The sequence below is a fragment of the Orussus abietinus genome, unplaced genomic scaffold, assembly GCF_000612105.2.
Source record: "Orussus abietinus isolate OABI.00-Male unplaced genomic scaffold, Oabi_2.0 scaffold95, whole genome shotgun sequence".
Classification (NCBI taxonomy): domain Eukaryota; kingdom Metazoa; phylum Arthropoda; class Insecta; order Hymenoptera; family Orussidae; genus Orussus; species Orussus abietinus.
In genome coordinates this window covers 48228-70890 of record NW_019394266.1, presented here as the reverse complement: position 1 = coordinate 70890, position 22663 = coordinate 48228, and the positions used below count along the sequence as shown (strand labels likewise).

The 22663-nt window shown below is 44.7% G+C and overlaps 2 protein-coding genes across 2 annotated transcripts; one reads left to right on the top strand and one right to left on the bottom strand.

Annotated features, from left to right (window-relative positions):
• Positions 1 to 5960: 5960 nt before the first annotated feature.
• LOC105698348 (annexin B11-like) lies at positions 5961 to 6740 on the bottom strand. The gene has a single exon (XM_012422531.1). It carries the CDS (start codon positions 6738 to 6740, stop codon positions 5961 to 5963), a length of 780 nt encoding a protein of 259 aa, XP_012277954.1.
• A 13580-nt stretch (positions 6741 to 20320) lies between these two features.
• On the top strand, positions 20321 to 22216 carry LOC105698375 (probable H/ACA ribonucleoprotein complex subunit 1). The gene is made up of 2 exons (XM_012422584.1): positions 20321 to 20421; positions 21494 to 22216. The coding sequence occupies exons 1-2, from the start codon at positions 20398 to 20400 to the stop codon at positions 22214 to 22216; spliced, it is 747 nt and encodes a 248-aa protein (XP_012278007.1). The 5' UTR covers positions 20321 to 20397.
• Positions 22217 to 22663: the final 447 nt, after the last annotated feature.

The following is a 22663-nucleotide window of genomic DNA, read 5'->3' as shown; positions in this document are numbered from 1 at the left end:
CGATCCCGTCCATAAGGAAAAATTTAAATGATTTTATTTCTCTCCCCGCGTAATAATGGGGTAGTTGAATTACGTTGCGTCATCACCATAGAGAAGCGTAATAGACACGTAAAAGCTCGGAAGTTTCTGCTTCATACCCTGCCAAGGTATAACGACTTGAACTACTTCTGCTTTAAAGAGAGCGTCATTTCCAGTACGCGACGTCGTAGTTAACTCGTTTTCTTCTTTCGTCGTCGCCTAGCAAAACGACTAAAATGTTCTTCAACGCCGTTCCCTTCGTGCAGCCGCGTGTTCGTCTCCTTCCCTCTTCCTCGCCCCCTCGGCCTGTCTCCCATCTTTCTCGCTCTTCTTCCGCGACCAGCCCTTTAGAACTTCTCAATTGTAATGCCGCCGCGGAAGCAACAAAAGAGAATTCCACGAAATGCGCAATTATCCTTTTGACGGATACCGTACGAAACTTGGATCGCGACGTGCCTGTCAAAACCACGTGGCAGTCGTTATGCGCTCCAGTGACACCTGGTGGTCAACTTGCGAACTTCTACCTGAAAATACACATTTATATTATATATTACATCTAGATATCCGCGTATGGAACGTAGATAATTTTTTGGAAATTATTAGATATGGTTGATCAATGTTATATAGCTTCCAAGTTAATAGCATGTATCTTGAGACAAATTAAAAATAATAGCCCAAATCTCGTATCGCGATTATCTTTGACTTTTTTCCTTTCTCTTCAGAACCAGGTTATAATTTCATGGGCGTGCTCATTAAAATTAAAAAACTGAAATCTGTTATCACTTGAGATATGGAAAAATTATGTGAAGTAGTCATTACGTGGACACCATCACGAACGAATTGCGCCTCGTGGTAATTGTCGCGTGCCTTCATAATTCCTGGGAAAGAACTAATGTTTGCCTTCGCGTATCTTTGGGATGAACTGGGAGGAAAAAGAAAACCCTGAGAAACCTATTGGACCTTAATCGTATGACTTAATTGACTCGAGCTACTTTCGACGAGCAGGAATCTTTTTCGCAACCTGCCACCTACGTAAATCCATTTGCATTTCCGCAAGTAGGAGCGTTGAGCTGCGAAAATCACTGCTAAATGCGCGATCGCAGCTGGGCGGAAAATTGCACGCGGAAAACGCAAGGTGGACGACTTTCGGACGAAATGAGATTCGAATTAGGTCGGCGAATAACTCGCTCCGAAGGTTTTCGAGTTTCACTTAGCGTCTCTCAAGAGTCCCGCTCGAGTTGCGCTCAGCGTTGCGCCAGATTCGCGCTTTTGCAAAATTATATCACGCCTGGCTTATGTCATAAGAAATCAACGAATCAACGAATCCGTACAAATTCCCCTAAGTTATGTATGCACAAAAAGTTTCAGTCTGCCCGACATCTAAGAAAAGAACAACTGATCTAGTTTCAGTGACGTTTATTTCACTGTATAGAATGTCATCGATACGAACATTTTATACTAAAAACCCAAATCATTACATGTGTCGAACATTACAATGGGCAGATTTACCGACTCGCAAGTGAAGGGGATTGCAAGGAAAATTGTTTTATTTAACCGAGCGTGAATTATGGAAAGTGGGATGCGTTGCCCCTAATTGCAAATGCACCGATATCTATCACAGCCTCGCACTCTTATTTGCGCAATCCTTCGAGATATTTAATTCCTTCTTTCACTTTGGAGTGAAAAATGTGAACCGCACCACCCCACGCGTCATTTGATGCACATTGCACTCCGACTGTCACGTCTAGTCCCCTGCAGGACGACAGTAGCTTTGAACGGCCTTATCTTCATCGGATGAACTCGTTCGCGTGATCAACCGCAAGGACGCGCATTGTCAGGGTGACAGATCCGCGAAAATTGCGACATTTCAAGCAGAAGATGTTCCTAGCGACGGTGACGTCACGAGACTGACGGCATGTCGCGGAACCTCGCCATGTCGGCATCGCGCTTGCGTTCTCCGGCCGGAGATATTCGGTCTTCTGGATACTGCGGAACTCGTAAACCGAGTTGTAACTATTTCCACAGGTAACTATTTCACTTCGGTTCTATAAATTCGTTCTACGGTATCACTTACATCGAGAAGAATGTTTTTAAAATAAATGTTCCTTATAAACAATCATACCCGGAATAAACCTGTAACGAAAATTCGCCTTAACCCTTTTAGTGCCGGGCGAAAAAGAGGTGCTTATGCGAAGATAACCGGCCGAATTTTACGATTTTACTAGGATTTGGAAAAAAGCTCATAAAAACCAAACGAAAAGCAATATTTACATAATTCAAAACGCAGGGTATTAAGGACAAAATAGAGAATAAAACGGTGACGCTAATTTTTCTATATTCATTGAAAATTACATAAATAATAAAGGTATAAGTGATAAAAAATAAAGAAAAATTGAGTTCTCTGTTTCAAAAGGTAATTGCACATAGGAAAAGTCATCTTTTTTTTTTTCGTAAATTTATATAGGCCGTTTATTGCAAAGTATATATTTTAAATTTCCAATATATTTTTTAACAAAATAAGTAATATTGCACAAGAAACATAAAAAATAACTCCAAGGCACGTGGTAGGCGCCGGACGGATTATCTCATCCGAAACAAGTAATTGTTATAGGTTATAGGTTGTTATAGGTGTTGTTGTATTGTTATTTTAATTCTCTCGTAATGAAATTAGACTATTTATAACGTATTATAAATTTATTTTGAGATAGAGATCTCTCGCAAAGCGAATAGTAAATCGCTACAAGGTGCGGGCCGATATATCAGCTCTGGCACTAAAAAGGTTAAATGGGCAGTTTGTACCTCGTCGATATCACCTTCCGATTAATGATAATATATCCGGAATATGTCATAGTATATTATATAACGAGGGAGGAAAGTAGGCGATTGCGCGGGAAGGTGAGTTTCAACACACGAATCGTAATCTCATACTGAACTCCCGAGATACATATACTATTTTTTATCCTCCCTGCAATCCGAAAGTTCGGATTTAAATGGCTGTCGAGTGATGGCACGGCCTCGCGATATCGTGGTGAAACCGAAAAATGGAAATGTTTCTGAAATATAACGTGTGACGTCCCCAGTAGCACAAAATGTTTGTCCTATATTTTCTATATATTTAACGAATATCGTACATTTTGTAAATATTTAGCAGACATTTGAAATATTTGCAAAACGTTTACTTTAGAATATTATCTCTATAATATTTATATAATATTAGCTCCATGTGTTTTCATAATATTTTTCTACCAGATATACAAAACATTTCGTTTCATTTTAATACAAGTATTTTTTAAATATTATCTGCCGAATACATTATAAACGTTTTAAAAATATTTAAAATCAAAATCACACGTTTTGCTCCCATAATGAAATAGCGGAACGAAAATATTAGAAAAATTTCTCGTGTTTTTTGATACCAAATGAAGTGTCCGATAATAGTCGTGAAGTAAAAAATGTATTTTTATTATGTTAATAAGTTAAAAAATATAATTTCTCTATATGTTTATAAATTATTGAAACTAAATATGTCATTGAGATTTTCAAGAAATATTTCAAATATCTTCGAATGAAATCTACAAGAAATCTTAAAAAATCTGTCGCTTGAGATATTTAGCAAAGATTACAAAGAAATATTTAGAAATTATTATATGCTACTAGGGGTAGTTCATTTTATGCGGACAGAAAGTAACTACTTTCCTCTCTAGGGAGGTTAAGTGTGACGTAGCACGTCCATTTCGCCACGCTCGGCAGGCATTGAAAGTCAGACTTTCGGTGATAGAAGAATAAAAAAGGATTTTCGGTAGAGAGAGAATGAAAAAAGATTGTCTCTACTTTGAGCGGTGTTGTGCATTCAATATTTCACGTACCCCCGTCGATTTTAAAATACTCCAAAAGCATACTAAATGGAAGTACTTGACATCATTTGGCTCTTAAGGGAACTTCCGGTTCTCCTCCCAGAAATGTACTAATCAATGTTCATCTCAACTCCGGTCGAAGGAGCATTCCCAGAAAACGTCTCGGCAAGTGGAATGTTTTCGCAGAAGGATGAATATCGCACCGCCGGAACGGAGGATTCGCTTCCTAGCTGGTTCGTCGATTTATTGAAATTCCTGGTACAAGATCCGGAAGTGGGGCAGCTCCTCGAACGACTTCCTTGTCACGTAAGGACACTCCTTCCCACCTTTCCACAGGAACGGGATACGTCCTAGAGCTCTCCAGTTAGAAATTAAACATTCCTTGCTCGGGTCCCTGCTCCTGGAACTTTGCTCCAGAGGCTAAGACATCCTCGCACAGAAGATATCCGCTCTTCGCGATTTTCCACCCCCTCTCGGCATCGCTTGGATTTATTCCATGCAGGGAAATTCCGCATATTCGTTTGCACTCGACGAAGCCCCCAACTATGTCTAATATTACCCTTCCAAGGACCTGCTTTTAATCAGTTTAAGGTGATATGAAAGGGCGTCCGAAAGGTCTGGTTTATGAAGCCTTTCTTTGAATTGAGTGTACCTGTTTAAATTCGTATGTGAACATTTTTAAAATTTGTATAAGTAATGAAATTTCACGGGTGCCAGAAGCTTCATCCGTACCTCCATATTCAACGTGGTAAAATTTCAGACGATTCGAACTGCAAAGACGATGATCCCCTCGCATGATTTCGCCACAGGTATTGAGCTTCAATTGCCTTCTCTAAATATGTGCCTGACAATACATTTATTTTCTCATTCATAGCTCAAATTTGTCTATCTTCGACTCTTCCAAGTGTCAATTTAATCGCATTTAACAGGCACGATCATCCGTGAAAGACCCCAGCTACGTAAATGGCGATCAGTCTTACTACCTGGAAGTAATTACCGGAGGTCGACGATCTCCAACACCGAGGACGTAATTACCGAGATCGGCACAGTAGAAATGTCAGATGGGAGTTGGAAACAATCTTCGTGTCGCGTTGGATCGTGAACTGGGTCGTCGAGAAGTCGAATGCACGAAGGTCTTTGGCGTGCGAACAAATCACGGAAAAGGTCAGTGCATGTCGATCAAAGATTCGGTGCAATGACCTTCCGATGATCGAATTAAAAGGAAACTGAGCTTAAAAAGAAACGTGGAAAGAATCGTCAGCTCGGACCTGACAAATCCGACTCGCTGTTTAATCTAGACAAGGGTATTTAAAATGCAGCCTGTTAAATCCCGAAATGCTTAATCCATGAAAACACGAACTTATAATTTGCAGTTTCATTTACCGACGCATTTACTCGTTGATGAGGTCTTTTAAGTGACATTGAATTTTTAAACGGTACCAGAATAGGAGAAGCCCAGATCGTGGCCATCAATGTACCTGCTATCTTTGCAATTGTCGTCGATCCCGAGAAAAATGAGATGAAATCATTTAAGGATATGGAACATTTTTTTCAGTGTCAGCGTAAAATATCGTTAACTTCAATAGAGATATTTAGTCTTTGTGGAATTAAGTTAAACGCGATCTACATTCTACGGCTGCTCCAAAACTTAACCAGCTCTAACATCAACCCTAATCTGATTCCAAAGGGGTGCAAGCAGAAAATAGAGGCAACTCGAGGATAGAATCAGCAAATCCTCCACGACATCAAACCCCATGAGTCCACGTACAGCTCGCGAAGCAGGGATAGCAGGTAACTCCGAAGAAGGAGAAGAAGGTTTCACAATTCAACAATTTACTAAAGACAACCGGGCTTAATCTACCGAGCGATTGCCGTATAAGGTGCCGCAAACGAAAATAGAAGATCCATCAATTCCGCGTGTCAATAATTTATTTTATTCGCAGCGCACCGGAGCACCGAAGGAGAGCGCAGAAGTCGGTCTCTGCTTGCCCCAGATCCTGGTGCAAGGTGCCTCGTTGCGGGTTACGCATTGTTCGCAAGTGCTTGCGAATGTATATACAGATATACAGATAGATTTCAGACGCAATCTCAATGGTGGTAGCCACCCAGCTCGATCTCGTGGCCGCCGCCGTATCCGCCGCCGTATCCGCCGCCGTATCCGCCGCCATAGCCGCCGCCATAGCCACCGCCATAGCCGCCCTCATCGTGGCCCTGAACGAAAACGGGGTAGGATTCCTTGACGATGTAGGGCACCTTAACTGGATAGGGCACCTCCTTGTGGACCGCGACGGGGACCTTGACGGGCACGGTGACCGGGTAGGGAACCTTGACGGGGACCTTGTAGGGCACGTTGTAGGGCACGGGCACCTGCTTCTCCACGGGGTAGGGGATGTGCTTCTCCACCGGAACGGGGTAGGGTTTCGGTACGTGAACCGGGACGGGGTGGTCGACCGGGACCTTCACTGGAACGGCGACAGGGTAGGGCACGTGCTTCTCTACCGGGTAGGGAGCCGGGACTCCGACCTTGACTTCCTTGTGAATGGTGATGGACTTGATCTTGCCACCGTCATCGCCTCCACCGAAGCCGCCTCCTAAACCGCCTCCTAAACCGCCTCCATAGCCGCCTCCATAGCCGCCTCCGTAGCCGCCTCCATGGCCGCCTCCGAAACCTCCGAAATCACCGCCGTAGCCGCCACCGTAACTCAGTTCCAGACCTCGTTTGCTCTTCGCGTCCTTCACCTCGCTCTTGGGTTCCACGGCTTCCTTCTCGCCCGCGGACACCAGCGTGACCAATAGGCCAAGGAGAATGATGCTCTGCAAATGGAACGGAAACTGGGTCTTGATCATCCGTAACTCCGAGTCTAACATCCTTACGCTCAACGCGTGCTCCTTGTTTGGGAACCCGCCAAATAAGACTGGGAACTGGTTCGAGCCTTTCAACTTCGAGACTGAGATTACTGCCGGCAGTGATTGATCCCGTATCATCGACAAATAAGTTAACTTTCATCCGAAATTAAAAATTATACATTGCGCGAGATTGGGGGCCTTGCCATTTGGACATTGGCTGTTTGATGTTACAAGACGCGTTTGTATGGACTCGATAGAAACATCGGGCTGCATTGAACGGATGAGAATTGTTCCTCTTCGAAGAACCGATGAAAGTATCGGTGTTCGATGTCGATACGTTTGACAATGACTCGTTTAATCGAATGGCAATACCCCGATATTCGGGACTGATCGAACGCGCGGGTATCCGTATCCGGGTCTCGTTAGGAGCCGCCAAACAAATGAAATGGACAGCAATGAAGCGAAACGGTGTGTAAAGTGCCGTTCACCGTCCCCGTCTCCAGTCTAGCGACTCGCACGAGTTCCGTGGGACATTCGTCAGAGGCCGCGCGAATTGTTCCAGTTTCTCCTGGACCGGGTCAGCGATTATTCGCGACAAAAAGGCCACACGGGGTGCCGGCTTTCGGATTCGCGGCCGAAATTAACACTTTGTCGAGCAGAGACGCGTTTCGCAATTGCCGACCTCGTCCCGGCTCCGCGCTCTTGACACCCCGCGCGTGCTCGGAGGCGCATCCGCGAATCACCGTCCACCACCTATCGGGGGACTCACCCCCTATGACGCTCCGTTAGCCGCATGCCTCGTTATCAAACGGTTTATGAAATATCAATTTACGAGCTCCGCCGCTCTGTATCCGCTTTCTCTGTTCTACCGGAAAGCTGGTGCCCACAGGTGCGCAATTTGAGCCCCCGACCCTACCGCTGGTGTTTGACCACCCGGAGTGAAATTCCATTTCCATGGCCTCACGCCCTCCCACCATCTCTTCTTACATACTTTAGCGACTTTATCCCACATGAAAAGACGAAACAGAGGAGACAATGAAACTGAAAGCAAATACTTTGTAAATATACACCTACATAAATCCCTAACGCTACCTTGACCAGGGAGTTCGTAAAATCTGACTCGTTCACTTCTGAGTATCAGTGACGTCTTATACAAGCATGATGCCTCAATAGCGACCCATCGCAAAAGTATCGTAAAAATAGATGAGAAATAATTAACGGTAAATGTATATGCCTTGGTACTTGAAAACTATTTCATAGACCTTGGTACCGTTCCGATGTCGTATCTACCACCACCTTGCAACCCCGTTGAAGTCGATCGGCTCCACGCCCGATCGACTCAAGAGGGTTGTCCAAGATGGCGGCAGCCACCCCAATGCGACCCAACGCGTATCGAGTTTGTCGACCACCCTGACCCCAGGGATACTTTGCTACTCTTTCCCCGATCCCATGGGACCCCTTCTTGTAGGGAGGGATCGCTTTTTCGGCAGCGATCGAGCCTCGTTACCGACTAGGAACTGCCGAGCTCACCTGCGGGGTCCTCATGCTGGCCTGCGGAGGTGCACACTGAAGCGGCATCGAGCAATCACCTGCATATATACCTGCACTTTCGCCGGAACGGGCCCGCTCCCCGGAAAATCATACGTCGCCGCGGCGGATCAGCAACGAAACGTACCCTGAGTAGCGCTATGGTGATCGTCCTTTCCCACGGACCACCCCATGATCGAAGCTGCCCTTCTCGGGCCCACTCGGAAGTAAGGTGAAGTTTAACGACTAATTGCAGCTGGTCTCGATGCAACGCCGGTCATGGACCAGCCTGGAGATAGACGCAACGCTGCCTCGTGCTTCCGGTTATCACGGCCGCCTATCGGCAACGGGTACTTGGGTGTTACCGGGTACTCGGACATGTTACCTCCACCTGGGAGATAAATCATTACCGCGTTGTTGGCGTTACGGTGCAGGCCTCGCCCTGCACTTCCGGCTGGCCAACGTCACCTCAAAGTGTCCAGGTAAAGGTCCAGGACGCGATACTACCTATGTAGGTTACCTGACACGCGTTACCGGATGCTTAAGGGCCAGAAGTGGAGTAACAGTCAAGTTGCATTACCCTGGACGCGTTATCATGCCGCGAGCCTTGTCAAACGCTTCCGTTAATTCCCCGACGCACGCGGGAAAATTACGCGACGTCGAACTCGCGTGTTTTCAAGGGGTGCTATCGGGGATGTTTAAGGCTGGTTCTTTTAAGAATTATCGGAATTATCTTAGATGGTATTACGTTGTTTTCAATGATACCACGTGCGCGTATGGTCGAAATAGCAACGTTTAAAAATTCTTATCGCTGGTTCTGGTGACTTAAGAGGCTCCATAGGCTTTGGGACGGTTTAGTACAAATTTTAATAGTTTTCATTTGAGCGCTTTGTGAGTATTAACGTTGGGATGGAGATATGCTTTTCTAGGCATCTAGTTCAGTGCCGGGTATTGCCGCTGTTTCCGTACTCGGAACAAGTATACTTGCTGGGGAAAATTCTCCGGTGACAGTGATATACTGATAAAGGGAAAGTATTGGTGCTCGGGTCGGAAATTTGATTGCTATACATTGCAATTGCAGCCGGCGTGCTGCAGACGTAGGCAGACTTCCAATACGGCCGGATGTATTCTCTTTCCTCTGGTTACTAAGGATCATTTTTTTTTTTTTTACAGTTTTCTGTGTTGTACCTAATGATGGCATGTGCTCTACTTAGGAGGTATATGGTGGGATAGGAATCTTGGTTGCAGGGAATCGTTTTATCGGGCCTTGTATTTTATCCACCTGACCGTGATTACGCGCACGCAGTCAGTGATTAGTGATAACATGCCTCATGTTATAACGCGCCGCAGGGCTTTACCGCACACTTCCGGTAGGCGAGCTCAAGCTCTTGCGGCAAAACTGTAACCATGATGCTGCATTCCGTTTCCTTCGCGGAAGGAGCGGTCTTCTTTGAACTGGCCAACTGCCGATCGGCTTTACGTCACTCGATTTATTCCACTCGCGGTTAAATGTACCGCACCTGGTACAATGCGGCCACCACCTAAAGCGACAGCGGTCTCACGATACAATTGTAGTCCTGGTTCCACGGGTGTTAATTTAATTAATGTCTATGTTGCCAAGATTTTTAACACGTCCTTTCCAAATTCCAAGACCTGTTAAACAGCAGCAACACGACTGGTTTAATCGGCGAATCGAAAGCAAAGAATATTTATTATATGCAATAATGCAACGCAATTTAAAATACGTGAAATAAATATCTTTAAGAACATTTTACGAGGTTAGTTATTTTCTTTGGGGTGAATTCTGGTTTTATGATCTTTTTTTATTGAAATTCTATTGGTAATATAGGGGAGGAATCTTCTGGTGTTGCGGTATGGAGATTTTGTTTATGTTAAATATCCTAATGAAAGAATGTTTGTAGAAACTCTGCATTAGGTGGAGATATATTTTAGGCGCGTCTTTGTGCGCTGGACCACTCGGTGTACTTCTTTTGCCACATCTTCCTAAAATGTCCAAAGTATTGGCAATTACGAGAAACGCTAATTACATCCCAGGAAATCTGGCTTAGAATGTGTGGATTTCCTCATAATGCCAGTGTACAGAACAATGTGAAGATACTGGAGCATGAAGCGAGTGGTACCTGTGACGCAAGGAACATGCCTCCCAATTGAGGATTATAAATTTTCACCTACTTTATGTAACAAGATGTCCCTATACCGCACTCTTAAGAAACATCAACGGATATAGCCCGAAGGCCTCGAGATAATTGTTTCTAATTATACGGGGAAAGAAGACTTTCAAGATTTATTCCTATTTTCTCTCGGGGATTTTCCTATTTTCATAATGAAATTTCGTGGTAAAATATAATATGGGATTCTGACTTCCATATAGGAACCCCTTCCAGTCGATTTATCACAACCCCTGGACGCGGGGAAACATTTTCAATGAACCTCCGATAAAGGAATCTTCGATTTCCCCCGCCTCTCTCCTTAATTCGAACTTTCCGCGTTAGATCCCCGGTTTCGATTTCCTAATCCTTTTTTTCGCTTTCTCGGGACAGAACTCCTCCTTCGTAATCGCTTTTTTCCTTTCTCCGAGCGCAAGAATGATATCAGCCGGCTCGCATCTCTAAGCACACTTAATCCGCGTGAACCGGTAATTTTAGCCTCCACCCAATTAATGGGTTCAGGCCCGAAATTTCTCTCGTCAGGTCCGAAGCGGTTCCACGCGAACGGTCGTCGACTCGGTTCCTTTTACTTTTTTCCTCTTATTACACAAATCGTCCCTGCCGGTCAATTTGACGAGATTCCCTCCCGGCCACTTACACCCCCACCCGCTCGGCTCCGTAATACAACAATCTCAGGAGCTATATCGAAGCCTCAAATTTCTCCCCGCAATTTGCTCCAGAATTCTACTTTCCACGTCCGATCATCGACTTTCCATCGATTCCTCCGGCTTTTAGCGAATAATTCCACTGGCCGGCCGACTTTACGTAAGACGCGCTCCCTTGGCCGCGTCGTGTCGTTCCTGGAACGACGATCGTCGATTTCCCCGTTCGTCCTGTTCCCTCGTTCCCTTCGGGCCAGACCAGATTGCTTCGACGCGTTCGGGATAATTTCATCTCGCTCCGTCGGGGCCGTCGACTAATTTTCCCGGTCGCTCCTCCGCTTTTTCGAGCGGCCCTCCGACGAGCTTTTTTGGATTCCCCGCGAAAACTAATTAAGCCGCGAGAGCGAGCGCGTCGCGTGTCGAACTTTCTCCGTCCCGGCAACGCACCGTCGGCGTAATTGCCCGATTCTCGGCCAGTTGGCCTCCACGGCTTCGTTACGAAAGAAAGAACTCGGACCGAAATGGGTGTAAACGCGGAATCCGAGAAGAACTCGTCGAGCGCCCCTACGGGCAGCCGCGATCCGGGTGATTCATGGCAGCCGCGCGATCGGAACGCGACCCATCGATCACCCTTCGATTGCCGGCAACCCGTAATCCTTCGGAAGGAAATGCCGGAGATACGCGTTTCCTCAGGCCTCGCCGAAAGACGTCTGGATTTCTCCTAATAAGCCCGGAAGAAGGTGGCGGCTCTCCTGCGCTTCGACTTTTCCGGAAGTTCAATGGCGCGCGAGGATAGGTCGGTCTTACGTGCGGAACGAAGTATTGAAATTAATATATTGCGGATAAGCGAGTCGATGTTAATCCCCGGAGATAAATCGGGCTCATTTTGCCCAGAGGGGAGACCGAATGAAATTAAATGCAACGTGTAATTAATTATCCGTTGGATCTGTAGATCTGTAGAATTAAGCCTCTCGGGTGATTTGAAGACAAATTTGGAAGTTGAAGTGGTACCTCTTTGGCAGGGGAGTTATAGTTTTATTATAGTTTTGGAAGCGGTATTTAGTGGCTAGGATTTAACGTCGAACCTTTGATCCCGCCAACGGGATAGACGTCGATCCGCGCCGCGATCGGTATGGACGTTTTACGATATAACGCGGTTTATCGTCACATATTTTAATGTATCACCGACGAAAGGTCAGCCCCTTTCGATTTCTCCTCCGGGAAAGATACTCTTCCACGTGTTCCGCATCATGCGGAAATCCTGCCTTTTTCCCACCGCGTTAAAGTGATGTGAAACACCCTTCAAATCAGTCGATTTTAACACGACACTTTTTTTTAAGGGTATTATACCAAACTGTCCGAAACTTTGATACATCACTCCTGATCATCTAAGAATTGTCCTGACACATTCAAAATTTGGATTTTTCAAACAAATTTTATAACTCAGCCCAGACCAAAACCAAAATGGCGTCGAGCTCTCATATTTCGATCGATATACTACTATCGAAGGCTCCGATATGAGAATCGAAAGGGTCAGGACAATTTTACGACAATTTAGAACACTCTGGTAATCGATAAACTCGCATTTGAACGGGATAAAGGCAAAAAAAGTGTTATATGCGCTTCTATGCCAAAACGATGGGAAAACGAGGTCTCGGAGTGAAAATTTAATTGACCTGGAAATCACAGATGGCGCAGGGGGTCCCTCTGCAGTCAATTAGGGCCCCAGAAAGCATGAATGAAGAGGATTTCTGGAGCTTTACTTCGATTTCTTTATAATTATTGTACGAAAACGACAGGTGGAGTATGCCATTTGGTACAATACCCAATATAATTCGATACAGCTGTCAATATAAAAACGAACGTCGGAAACAAAGGTATTTGAAAAAATCTTCTTTATCGACGTCGATCAAGTTCCTCAACGTGTTTCACTTCACCTTAACGACTTTGTTCCTGCCGCGCACTCGAAATGTGGATTGATCGTTAAGTGGAAAACGAACGATCCACAACGGAGGAGCGATAAAATGCAAGGCAAGGAGATGCCGTGAGGCGCGAGATGTTTGTTAAGAAAATTAATATAAAATAAATACGAGATATCGCTCGCGCCCTATCTGGGCATCGGAGCGTGGAGAGGCACGCTTTTAAAGAAAAGGTGGAGTTTTTTTACTATTATACATTCTAAAAGTAAGGTCACAATACATGTGAATCGCACGTCACGGGCGAAGCTTGTATCGACAGGTGCACTTTGATCGCTCGATTGCGATCTACTCCTTTTCTCGACAGTCGTGCGTCATACGGTTAAAGCTCGATGTAAGAAATTTGCGAAATAATTTCCTCGTGACGTAAATACTCCATGTAAAAATAATTGTTTCGAGTGTCTTTAAATATAATTCCGAACAGTGGTACGATGAATGAGCGGTTATGAATGAACGTTGAAAGACTTATATCTATCGCTCCAGAACTTCTTTAGGTCCCATTAAAGAAGATGCGGATCCAGTGATTTTGTTGCGTCTCTCACTTATCATACATGATGTATCCACGTCGGGAAGTTAGCGTGATTACCTTAAACCTCCCTAAAACTAATCCTGGACAATGATATCACGCATAAATATTATCCCAAATTTAAGAATTTAATTTTCCTTAGATGATATAGGTCAGCCTGCCTCGATCCCTATTTCAGAAATCCGAAAATCAGGAATGAAACCTCGTGTCCCCTAGGTCTATCAATTGTACGCGGGGTATCCATGCATCGGACATCGAAATTATCTGAAATTTAATTTTGCGCAATGATATCACGTGCAAATAATATTTCTATATATATGAATTTAGTCTCCCTTATAGGTCAGCACGCCCCGATTGCCATTTTTGAAGACTGTCGAACAGGAACCATGACCAGGGTTTATTAGATCTGTCAACTCGTCCTAAGCTTAGCCGTCTTATCACGTTGTCCGACCGGTTTATCGCATTCCCGTGTCCCGGGACACCAGTTGAACTCTAAGTTACGCGTTATCACGCGCCATCGCGATTGTCCTTCCGTAAGGAAACCGCGTACACCGACGGGGTGGCAAAATGATATTCCACGAGGTGAGGAGGAAAGGCGTAACCGTAGAAAACGAGTCGACACAACACCTATGCGAGAATCATCCATCCATATATGCATGAGAGTACAGGAACGGAACTCCTCGGGCCTTTCTCGTTATTGCATAAGCCTCTGCTGCGGTTAGTGGAGCGGAAACGCACTTAGCGAAAAAATATGCGGCTCCACATATAACGTTACTTACGACTCCTCGTGAGTGAGATCGCTCTGACTTTCATAGACGTGGACGGTAAATGGCCAAAAAAGAATCCCGCTCGTTAAAATTTCATTTCCCCGTCACCCCTTTCATAACGCGACGTCGTTTTAGGAGTCATTCTAAATGTTTATATAAACTCCGCCTCGATCATGCAAATTTATTATTAATGGGATTTATGCAAAACCTGACGTTACATCGATGACTAACGCAATCGGGTGGAGACTCGAGGAGATCCTGTCAATTGTTTTTTTATGCACCATGATTGCGACGATAAGCTCCGGATATGAAAATTAGTTGATTCTCGCGTTCCCTTTCCCTATATTAAATCCTATCACTTGTTAAGTAGCCTTTGATTTGTACGATCTCTTTTTCATTTAATTCATCGGATTATGATCATTACGGTTACTAGGTGCAGCGTGGGGTGTTTAATTAATATACAGTATCGCACGGTATATTGAAACGATCCACGTCATTGTACATTGTACATGTAAATTACTAAAAAAATGCAGTACATCGCTCGCAACGATTTAGCTCAGTGCTTAATATACGCATACATCAGTGCCGAGATTGAGCAAGTTCTGCATCGTGTTCAGTTAATGACTTCGAGATGTGGCAGTCGCTATAAGTACTTGTGAAGTTATCAATTACTGTAGTGGCACTGAGAAATCGTTACCAAATACTATTTCGATACCACCACTCCCTTTTTTTACTCAATCGGTGGTGTAACACTTTCCCAAAATCCGTAGCAACGTCTCGTATTAAAAGCCTACGTAACGTCCATTAGCATAATGAACTATGATAGCTTAATGAAGAAAATATCCGGTGGCAATCAGTTTCTGATAACTTCGAGCAATTTTGACATCGTTTCTTAACCCTGCGACGGTGTCTAAAACATCACGCGAAGCCGTGCCGAGCCCCTGGAAACACTCCAAGTTACATGCTACTTATTGCTCTCGATAATTCATGTTAATTATAATCGTAATCATCCTCTCGAGGAACGTAACTCGCGGGGATCGCGAAAAGCTTTCCCGCTTCGGCGCGCGTTATTAACGCCGAATTCGGTGAATGAGGTTGCGTTTCCACCAATTAAAGAGCAGCGATCGTCTTGCGCAATCGAGGAGGGTGTGTCGGTAGCGATGTTACCGACTAATTAGCGTCAGTCATTAAACAGCGCCGTGATTTTCCCGCGGGAGTTCCGCAGCGGATAACACTTTTACCGCGCCCGGCTAAAGCCCGGATCGGACGCAGCGCGGATAGGACTAACCAGAGTCCGCTCGCATGGAAATCAGACTTAACCTGGACACATGGCGACATGGCGCAATCACGAGGCACGTTAGAAAAATTCTATTGCTTTGATATTTCATTTTAGAATCAGAGCAGAAAGGCACCGGCTTCTCAAATCGCCCAATCGAAATCATTGGGTCACTAATGAGGCATGTCTGTCACGCAAGATCTGGTCGGCTTTTTCACGACTCCTTCGGTGACTCATGAACACTTTCTTTTGTAACGAGATGAATTAATATTTGTTAAAATACCGTTGAAAGGGGGTATGTTACCTTTTCTCTCGCGTAAAATGGTGGAGGAAATTAATGTTCCTTTTTCTCAGGTTTTTTTTATCATTTTCGTGGAGATATCGTAACCCCTGGTTGACGCTTTGGGATATCGAAAAAGGGAAGAGGTACTTTCGAGCAAATGTTCTTTCTATTCGTCGTTTCTGATACATTTTGAAGTAGCGAAGATTTGATCTATTTTTCTTTTTTAGCTCTTTCATTGAAGGGGTTTAGATAATTATGTTTGGTGCTTTATGCCTGGTTGACGCTTTGGGATATCGAAAAAGGGAAAAAGTACTTTCGAGCAAATGTTCTTTTTATTCGTCGTTTCTGATACATTTTGAAGTAGCGAAGATTTGATCTATTTTTCTTTTTTAGCTCTTTCATTGAAGGGGTTTAGATAATTATGTTTGGGCTGTTTGAGGACTGGGGGTCGGTGCTGCTTTGTCTTTTCGAATCTCGAATGGCGATTCGCCCACGAATGGACGGAAAATAGCTCGCCGTGATAAAACTCCACCCGACGTTGCTGACCATAATAGAAACTGATACTCGCCCACGATGAGAAGAAAATTTATTCCCTCGGGTTAACCCACTAAACTCTCGGCCGGCTTAGAGACTATTTTCCGTGTCCGCGGTATCGGCATTTATATAATAAAATAAATAAAACGACCGCGAGGCCTATGAGCCGGTGATTTTATCTGCGCCTGTTCCCCAAAGGTGATAGGCTGATGTATATGTTTACATGAACCGCATTACATACTTACGTGCATTTACGAGAGAAAGGGGTGAACGCTCGGTTAAAGTTCTTGGTCGGTAAAGTCAACATCCGGGACTTTTGGCCATAAACTATATTAAGTAATTTATTTAAATAGCTCCACGATTTTCGTGCGGAACTGCAGAATTGCACGACTTTCTCTCCCTCTCTCGGCCAAAAATATGGAAAGGTGACTGAAATTATAAATTCTACGTTCCAGAGGAGAAACTCAAAAGATCTGAATATAATAATAATTTGAAGTACATCGCCGTGACGGTCCTTGAATTTGATATTATTATATATAACAAAGAAAATATTATATAACAAATCCCTTAACCATCGACGTAGATCCCGAGATTATTCTTTAAAAAATTTCACTTTTTTGCTGGACTTTCTGATATTCTTACCGAGATTTGTATATGTTCATTCAAAGAAAATGCCAAAACTATATACACGGAATATTTCTCTCCTTTAATCGTTTAGACTGCATGAAACCTAATGAAATGATTCAATGTTTGCAATGTCATAGCGAAGTAGCCAAACGGGTCAGTGAATTTTATTTCATTTACACGTACACACAAGGCTGACCCGTTGTGTAAAATACACATTAGGAATTTGAATAGTAAGAAGTCCATACTAGATAGCTGCGACGTAAAAAATGACCGTTTCATACCAATTGAAGCTTTGTAATTCTGCCGTAACGCAAATGACGTCATGGTACATTCTTCGCAATTAAACGCAATCCAGTTATAATTCAAGCTGTAACTAGGAATCACTTTACATCTAGTTTAGAACTTGTTCGATGAATGAACGGAATGTGTAAAGTGTACGTAATTATTTCAGGACTTTCCTCCTTAAAGCTTTCTAAGAAACTGGATCATTTCCACTCACTATTTAATTACTCAATTTTACAATCAACTGCAAACTTCGTGCTGCAAGTTAAGGAAATATTTGCGACGTCTCCCCCGAGGTTTAGTTCTTATTAAAATGTTCTATGGCATGGTGTGGAGGTTGTTTCTTAAACAAGATGCGAAATGCTCGTAAAATGTCAACCTGCAAATCTTTACAATGACAATTTCGACGCTAGTTAACGACGTGCAAATAATAGCACGACGTGCAAACTCGACGATTTCTCGCCGTCCGAGAATTAACTTTCCATTTTGACCCCTGAATCCTTTTTCCTTCGTACACGCCATAGCACAGAGACGGCAAGTCTTTCCTTTTCCTCTTTGCTCTCACATGGGAATTAATTAATGGGCTGGAAGGGCTATGCATGCCGGATACGCAAATCATGATTGGCCGACTCCAAACCCGTGCTCGGATCTTTGGTTCCGTAACTTTCTAGAAACATTTTCCTCGCCACAAACGGTCTAAGATCTGCACAGAGTATATTCAAATCCACGTCTCTGAAAACTCGAAAATAATCAGAAAATCTGAACAGCCCTCAAAAAGTAATTCTCCAAAGTTTCGAATTATTTCCGGTCATTTCAACATCGACCCCATTTTTACGTAATTTTCCGAGGGATAAATAGCCAACCGAATTGGTTAATTAAATTTCAAATGAAAACGTAATTCAATACGCGTGCAACGTGGAACTATACGTAAATAACGTGTGTAGATATGTGTGTGGAAAAAAATAGAACAAAGTCTGCCTTCGACAGACAATTTCCACTTGGGGATCTTGAAGTAAAACATTCCGTTCCCGCGAATGTGTCAATGTTCCCCTAGACCGGACGAAACACATTAAGCTCCATCCACAACACGCTCCAATGATTCCAATTTTTTCAACATCAATCCAGCAAGGTTGTCGTGCACTTTCATTTCTTCATGACGCGTCATCGAGCGTAAACATGTAAGCGTAAGCAACGGTAAAGCCAATCCGCGCGTGATTAATTTCGAAGGTTTGGGAAATCATTGCGAATACCTCGGAGACATTCTCTCGAGTTTAATAACACAAGGAGACGTCGAGATTAACAGTAATCTTTTCAAATTGCATAAGATCTTGCGAAATAGTACAAATGATTAGATAAACAAGAATCATTTTAGCGATAAGATTAATTGTCGAGCATGAACTATACATGAAACTTGTTTCAACGTAAACAATGTGAAGTTTTTCAATTATACAGTTCTAATAGAAAATAAAGAAATTTGTAATTATCAACTCTACAGCTCTTAGAAAGTATTATCTCCCTTGTGAGAGAGCTTCAAGATGACGAGGCTCCGAAAGCTCTCTTTCTCTTCGGGGTAAACCTTAACCTAAACCTTTTTATCGTTCAGCCAAAGTAGTTTTGAGAGATACCAAAGACAACGGATTCGCGGATTATGCACACCGGAGGAGCAAGAAAGTGCTCGGTAATTGGAAAAAATCCTCTATTTCGAGGCGTCGTCCGTTCCGTAATTCAAATCGTGCCACCCGGACTTAATTGCGAAAGGGGCGAACGAATAATTAGAAAGCCAGCCAAAATGCTCCTCCGATAATGAATGAAAATCCCCGCGAATCGACGCTAATTTCGTATCGATTCCCTGCAGGCGAATTCCACCAACGCTAAATGCAGTTTCTAATCTAACCACTGAAAGATTAAACGTGGATTAAACTTTATTGATCCACGGACGTCTCTTGAATTTGTCAGTGGCCTATTTTCGCGACCCGAAGCGCCGCTTGAACTTTCGGAGCTTCGTAAAATAGAACCGGTAATAAATGACGGACGGACTCAATTGACGGCCACTAATTTAATAAAAGTGGAAAATGTCAGTTATTCAGGGAATTCCTGATGTAGATATTGCATTTATTCGAGCTGCAACTCGGCATTTGCTATGATTCCACATCTACCTTAAAATACCGTCAAAAAAGCCACTGCACTCATTCCATAATCATTGCAAATTCTAAAAGGAGGATATCCACGATAAATTAAATTATTCCCATGCCGAACTATCTCATTCCCGATAAACGAAGCAAGGAACGTAAAAATCCCCCGTTTCCCTGAACGATAATAAAATAAATGCTGCATATAAAAAAAATACAATCGCGCTATCGACCACGTATACCCAAACCCATCACCAAGAATTAGCATTAGACCAGCTCCGAGTTTCGTGATTTCTCCGTTGCAAAATTTAGTCACGTTCCGAGCGGAATTTAAAGCGAATCCTGCTTCCGAAGTCCGATCGATGAATGCTCGAAAGCGATTAGCCCCGTCGTACTTTCAGGAAAAATGTGAAAATCCGAAAATCCAGCTGCAGCCCAGGTGCAAGCCCGAACAAAGAAAGGGACTCGACAAATGTCAGAGCACACCGGGACTAATCAGGAAACAAAGAAGGGATCCTTTCGAATCGGCAGGCACACGGCAATCGATCTAGTTACAGGAAGAAGTACAGAGGCATATAATGCAGCCGGAGAATGGGGTTGCGCAACCGATCGTGCGATCGCGCGCCGTGGGATTGGCCGCCATCTTGGCAGCGGACACGATAGATCCGCTCGGAAGGATCTTTGCGATCGTTTAGGGATCCTTAGGATAGGCAGACAGACATATGCGGGAAGAGGAGGAGAGACAAAGGCCACGAGAGAAAATGACTCGTCGCTTCCTTCCCTCCTGTGCCGACTTCCTACTCGGCGCCACAATTTCTTCGGTACGCTCGAGTTCGCCCGGGCGACGGCGAAGGTGCACCGAGTCTCTCTATAAAAGCGAGGGTACACCTCGGAGATTCAGTGTGCTCACTGTCGACCAACATGTACAGCACCGACAAGCTGAAAGTGAGTAAGAGAGTGGCCGTTCGGTTGGTATTCCTCGCCTCACCCATACCTACTTACCTACCATGGCACGCCAAAGTGCATCCGGTGCCTTGGATCGCGAACCTTACAAAAACGAGCCCGTTTTCGATCCCGAGACCCACTAGATTCTCGGAAATAGAGATTTCGAGTCCTCTGATAGGTCTCCATCGATATTCGGAGGCTGCGAGTTCCTCCTATCTCGGAGGGCACCTTAAAACGAAGGTTCTTCTCTCCGTGAACCGATAACACGCCGTATTGCACTTTTTCCAAAGAGGGATAGAATCCGTTTTATCTCATTCCGGGGAAATTATTGACGAGAAACTGGAATTGCATTTCCGCGGTCTCTTTATCGACATACTTTAAATAACGTTCAGAGAATAACTCGACCAATTGAAGGAAAGTCAAGATATGGCTACGTAATTACGTTTTACTTTATATTAAAATGTAATTAGACTTTATGTTGAAATTTATTGAAACTAAACTTTATTGACTTCAACATTCACAAAGCCAAAGACCATGAAACAACTATACGTATGATGGTGAAATAACAGTACATATTTTCTTACGGCATCTCGGATCGCTGGAAAAACATGCACGGTCATGTGGGACATCGGTTATCTTTTCATTATCGATGAAATGAAAACGAACCGCGTTATCCGGCGTTTCAGTTTTATCACCATAAAATTCCACTAAGAAATACGTCGCGAGTTCTCCATATCATGAATACTAAAGTACACGGTGTATCCACTTTCTATTTCAAAAGCGACCGATAACTGACTCTAACGTGCCGCCTCTTTGCACGAAACGAAACCAATGCCTTCGTCTCACGCATAACGCTTATTAACCTCTCACCGTCGGATAAATTATTCAAAAGTAACAAATTCTGTCAAACTTTGACCTTCCCCTCCAACCCATGGCCGCGATCCCAAAATTCCGCCTATTCATCGACATCGACAAAATTTCGGAGACATCCAAGTTTTCCGAATCCTTTCTTAAAAAAAAAAAGAAAAAGTATTTCCGATATCTAACGAACAAACATTGCCTTGACTCGAAGGTGATCCTACTCTGCGGTCTGGTGACGTTGGTCATCGCCGAGGAGCCAAAAAAAGAGGCAGCAGCAGCAGCCCCGGAGGACAAGGAGAAGTCCAAGCGAGGTCTGGAGCTTAGCCTGGGCGACCATGGTGGTTTCGGAGGCGGCTACGGGGGCGGCTACGGCGGCGGCTACGGCGGCGGCTACGGCGGCGGCTTAGGAGGCGGCTTCGGGGGTGGCGGCGGCGGCGATCTCATCAGCACCGAGCACATCCCCGCGGTGACCATCACCAAGACCGTGCACGTCCCCCAACCATACCCGGTGACCGTCGAGAAGCACGTGCCCTACCCCGTGAAGGTACCCGTGAAGGTGCCAGTGGAGCGACCCTACCCCGTCCACGTCCCTCAGCCCTACCCGGTGACGGTGGAGAAGCACATTCCCTACACCGTGGAGAAACATGTGCCCTACCCCGTCAAAGTGCCCGTCAAGGTACCCGTGAAGGTGCCCTATGAGGTCAAGGTTCCCGTGAAGGTGCCCTACACGGTCGCCAAGCCCGTGCCCTACCCCGTGAAGGTGCCCGTCGTCGTCAAGGAGCCCTACCCGGTGGTCGTCAAGAGCCAGCACGAGGACCTGGGCGGATACGGAGGTGGATACGGAGGTGGATACGGAGGTGGACACGGAGGTGGATACGGAGGCTTCGAGGGTGGCTTCGAGCTGGGAGGATTCGGTGGCTACGGCCATCACTGAGTGACCGAGTACCTGCAGCCCTAAGAAATCTCTCGTCGCGCCCCCGCGCGAAGGCGCGGGACCAGCAGGAGACCCGGGGACGAATCTCCCCGATGACGACGCTCCTTGCGATAAGGACGATCGGCGCTCGATCGCGTCGCGGGTCCCGCAGTGGACGCGCGACTCGTGTGATCCTCTCGAACGTATTATACCAGCTCTTTGTAAATGAATAAAAGATTGTTTTTTAATAAGCGCAGGAACTTGCACGGCGTCCTCTATCGGATACACCGGTGAATTCGGAAACCGGATGACCACGGGATAATTAGATTTTTATTCGACGAAGAGATGCACCGCGTATCTCTGGCGTTAGATTAGGAACACCTTCTGGTACGAGTTCATCTCGGGCATATAGACCTCGTTGCGAAATCGATTAGAGAGTACTCGATGTGTCGCAACGGATTTTATGGC

Coding starts and splice junctions, on each gene's coding strand:
- LOC105698348 (XM_012422531.1), bottom strand. CDS start 6,740: ATGTTAGACTCGGAGTTACGGATGATCAAGACCCAGTTTCCGTTCCAT.
- LOC105698375 (XM_012422584.1), top strand. CDS start 20,398: ATGTACAGCACCGACAAGCTGAAA. Junction 20,422..21,493: donor ACAGCACCGACAAGCTGAAA/GTGAGTAAGAGA, acceptor CTTGACTCGAAG/GTGATCCTACTCTGCGGTCT.